At 44.3% G+C, this 3,423-nt stretch overlaps 1 protein-coding gene across 1 annotated transcript in view; it reads left to right on the top strand.

Moving 5' to 3' along the window:
• Nucleotides 1-2,982, top strand: part of ect2 (epithelial cell transforming 2) — a 299,642-nt gene extending 296,660 nt beyond the window's left edge. Inside the window, 2 exon segments of the mRNA XM_088312727.1 lie at nucleotides 2,201-2,348; nucleotides 2,351-2,982. Of these exon segments, the coding sequence (XP_088168853.1) occupies nucleotides 2,201-2,348; nucleotides 2,351-2,577 (375 nt within the window). The 3' untranslated portion in view covers nucleotides 2,578-2,982.
• Nucleotides 2,983-3,423: the final 441 nt, after the last annotated feature.

The raw sequence follows: 3,423 nt of genomic DNA, 5'->3' as shown, positions 1-3,423 counted from the left end.
TCACTTCCTCACATTCTTGTTCAGTCTGCCAAATCAAGATCATTATAAAATGAAATTTGCTGGTGATGACAAACTATTGTCATGATATATAGTCATCGACCAGCTCAACACAGGAGTAACTGAAGCCTCCGGATGAGTGAAGCCACTCTCTCTTTTTAATTGAAAGGGCTGGGTGAACTCATAGTCTCTTGCAGTGCATTGACCATCCATCTAGTACTGCTTTATCCCTTTAGAGGTCTCCACCACGTATCCATCCCGAGGTGGTTAATGGCTTAGTATTCATATCATCTAATTGTCTGCATTGTACTAGGTTTTCTGGTCTTTTTTTTTTTCACAAAGTTCAGCCACATCCCATGTGGACGTGGAATGTCACCTCTTTGCTAGGGTAAGACCATGAGCTGGTGTGCAATTGTCACCAGGACACCCTAAGCCAGTTATGCAATTGACTTTGTCGTCGTGTCATCAGATTTGTGACTGCATGTTTTGGCCACTCGGGTGAAGAAGGGTGGAGCTGTCATCTGATCACCACCTGTTGGTGTGTTGGCTCTGATGGTGGGTGAGGATGCTGGTCCAACGCGGCAGGTATTGTGAGGGTTTGTTGGGAATATCTTGTAGAATCCCCTGTCAGAATGTATTTCCACTCCCGCATCCAGCAGAACATTGTCCAAGTCCCAGGGAGGCAGGGGACACTGAGTCAGAGTGAACCATATTTTGTGCCTCCGTTGTTGAAGCGGCCGATTGTTGCTGTGGCCGTAAGATGATCTGTGCCTGTCGAGGTCGCAACACCCGAACTGTTGGTTGACACCAGCTGTGAGGGATGCTGTCAAGCTGACGAAGGAGTCTTATCTGCCCTTTTTGGCCTGTGGTAACTGATCGGTACCGGCTGGCCAAGCAAAATGTAGCCATGATCACCAAGGAGTTTGGGTGGAGTTTGGCATGGCTGCGGAAAATAACTTCTGGATGGAAGAAACTCTTGTCCAACAGCCAGCATCTCAGGTGGGGTATGAAGTGTACTGTCAGCACAGTGTATAGTGGAAATGAGGGAGGGGGGTGCTGCTGTCCTCAACACGCGACGTTGTGAATTGGTGGAGAGAATACAACAGACCAACATGTCTTCCCGTGAGGAAATATAGTCTAGGGTCTCAGAGGCAGGATTTCTTATCCTTTGAGTTGAGGTCACAGAGGTTCTTGAAAGCTCCTCAGTGGCAATGCCCCAGGGGTGGATGAGATCTGCCCAGAGTTCCTAAAGTCTCTGGATGTTGTGGGATGTCCGGGTTAACACGCCTCTGCTACATCGCATGGACATCTGTGCTTCTGGATCGGCAGACCAAGGTGGTGGTTCTCCCTTTTCCGAAGGGGGACTGGAGGTTGCCTTCCAACTATAGGGGGATCATACTCCTCCGACTTCCTGTTAAGATCTTTTTAGGGGTGCTGAAGAGGAGGGGCTGTCAAAAAGTTGACTCTCAAGATTCAGAACGAGCAGTGTGGTTGTGGCTGTGGAACAGTGGACCATCTCTACCCCCTTGGCGATGTACTGGAGGGTGCATGCAGGTTGCTAACCAGTCTACATGTGCTTAGTGAACTTGGAGACTGCCCTCACCTCTGGTCACGAGCTGTGGGTTATGACCGAAGGAATAACGTCGAAGTGGACGAGAGTTTCCAGACTCTCCCTTAAAAATAATGTGAGAAACTCTCCCCACCGCAATCCCCACCCAACACTCCCATATACCACTAAAAACATTCCTTGATTGTCGTGGTTGAACAATTTTTACATTACATTACACAGTAATTTTGCTCCTGTCTCATTTTATTGCAGCCCCTACAAAGCAACAGGCTGCTGGAATGTTGCCTTGGTCTACTGCATCCACTGCTAACTAGAACCTGCTTCATTGTGGGCTCCTGTTGGCAAGCCTCATCCAATAGTCCATATAATTTAGGGATTATTGATGTGTGTCAGTACACAATCAGATCTTATGGAATTTAGCCAACAAAGGAACAGTTGAGGTAGCTTGTGGTTGGGACAAGAGGAGAACATGCCTTGTTGCAAAACTTGAAGTATTCTATTTGAGGGCTTTACCGGTTGTCAATGTTTTATACATTTATCTGATCCCTTTGTAAGAGTAATGCACTGTTGTCAGAGTGTTTGTGATATTATATTAATTGCCCGAACTTTGTCTCCCATTTTGTTTTCTTATTCTAGATGTCTCACTCTGTCTCTACGCACAGTTTGAGTGACTCTGCCAAAAGCAGTACCACGGTGCAACGCTCGAATTCTTTGGACAACCCTCCTCTCAGTTCCAGAGTTCCTGTCTGTATACTCACTTCTTGCAGCCCTGCCCAAAATATTACTTCCCAAGCTTTGGTACGGTTACCCAAGGAAACCAAAACCTCTGCCCCAATAGCTACTCCAAATACTTAGAAGCTAAATCTTCCTTTTGTGAATCTCATTTATTTGTCAAATCAACACATTTTTCTTCAGGCCTTTTTTGTTCCCAAACACATAACCAATCCAATCAAAGTTTGCTTCTGTTTCAAATGCCCAAACCAACCCTCATGTCATCTCAAATGCTTGAGTGAAAATTTTGGATCCAATTTTCGCTAGATATGTTCAGGCTACAGAGTTCAAACCTAGACTCCCAGCTTTTCAAATGATTGGAGGAACATTTTCTGAGTAATGCAGGGATGTCAAGTTGCCCTTGCAACTTCATGAAGTAGTCCAATCCAGTTCCCAGGGGGAACTTTAACCAATCAACTAAACTCAGGTTCTGCAGATTAATGTGAGTAATTATCATTGAAGCATTACTAATTGTTGAACTAAGTGTAGATTGGAGTATTATGAATTTTTCTTACAATATTTGCTGCTTGCCTTTGAAAACTTCTGCACTTTTAGTCCTAAACATGCAGTTTCAAAACGGTAAAAGTACCATGTGTTTTGATCTTGATTTTCAATTTGAGATGAAAATAAAGGAAGATTTTAAGGTGTCTGTTTTGAATAACTTCATTACTCATCATCTGGGCACTGGGGTCGCTGATGGTGATAATGGACTTTTGGAGAATATTCACTTGATGGCTGGGTTTAGATAACAGTGTGAAATGATGTAGACATAGGACATAAAATACAGTAAACCCCACAAAATCAAATGCTATGTAATCAGGAGTAGGGCAGGGCAATATGACTTCAAATCAATATCACGATAAATCTGGCCGTTTTACCTCGATAACGATAAATGCAATGCACGATAAATCACGGTTTGCGCAAAAAAAAAATGTGGAACAACTTCAAATAACGTTACTTCGGTTTCAGCCGTGTCAGCCGCTACTTGATCTGAATTGCCAGCCACTACCTTGCCATCAGTTTACATTCTTGTTCAGATGGATGGTGTGATGTGGCTACATGCGCTGTAACCTTGGGCATGAACCGCA

The sequence above is a fragment of the Idiotropiscis lumnitzeri genome, chromosome 13 (assembly GCF_059441095.1).
Source record: "Idiotropiscis lumnitzeri isolate Australia: NSW breed Sydney's pygmy pipehorse chromosome 13, RoL_Ilum_1.0, whole genome shotgun sequence".
NCBI lineage: Eukaryota > Metazoa > Chordata > Actinopteri > Syngnathiformes > Syngnathidae > Idiotropiscis > Idiotropiscis lumnitzeri.
The sequence above is the reverse complement of the archived record's forward strand: the minus strand, read 5'-3'. Positions and strand labels throughout refer to the sequence as shown.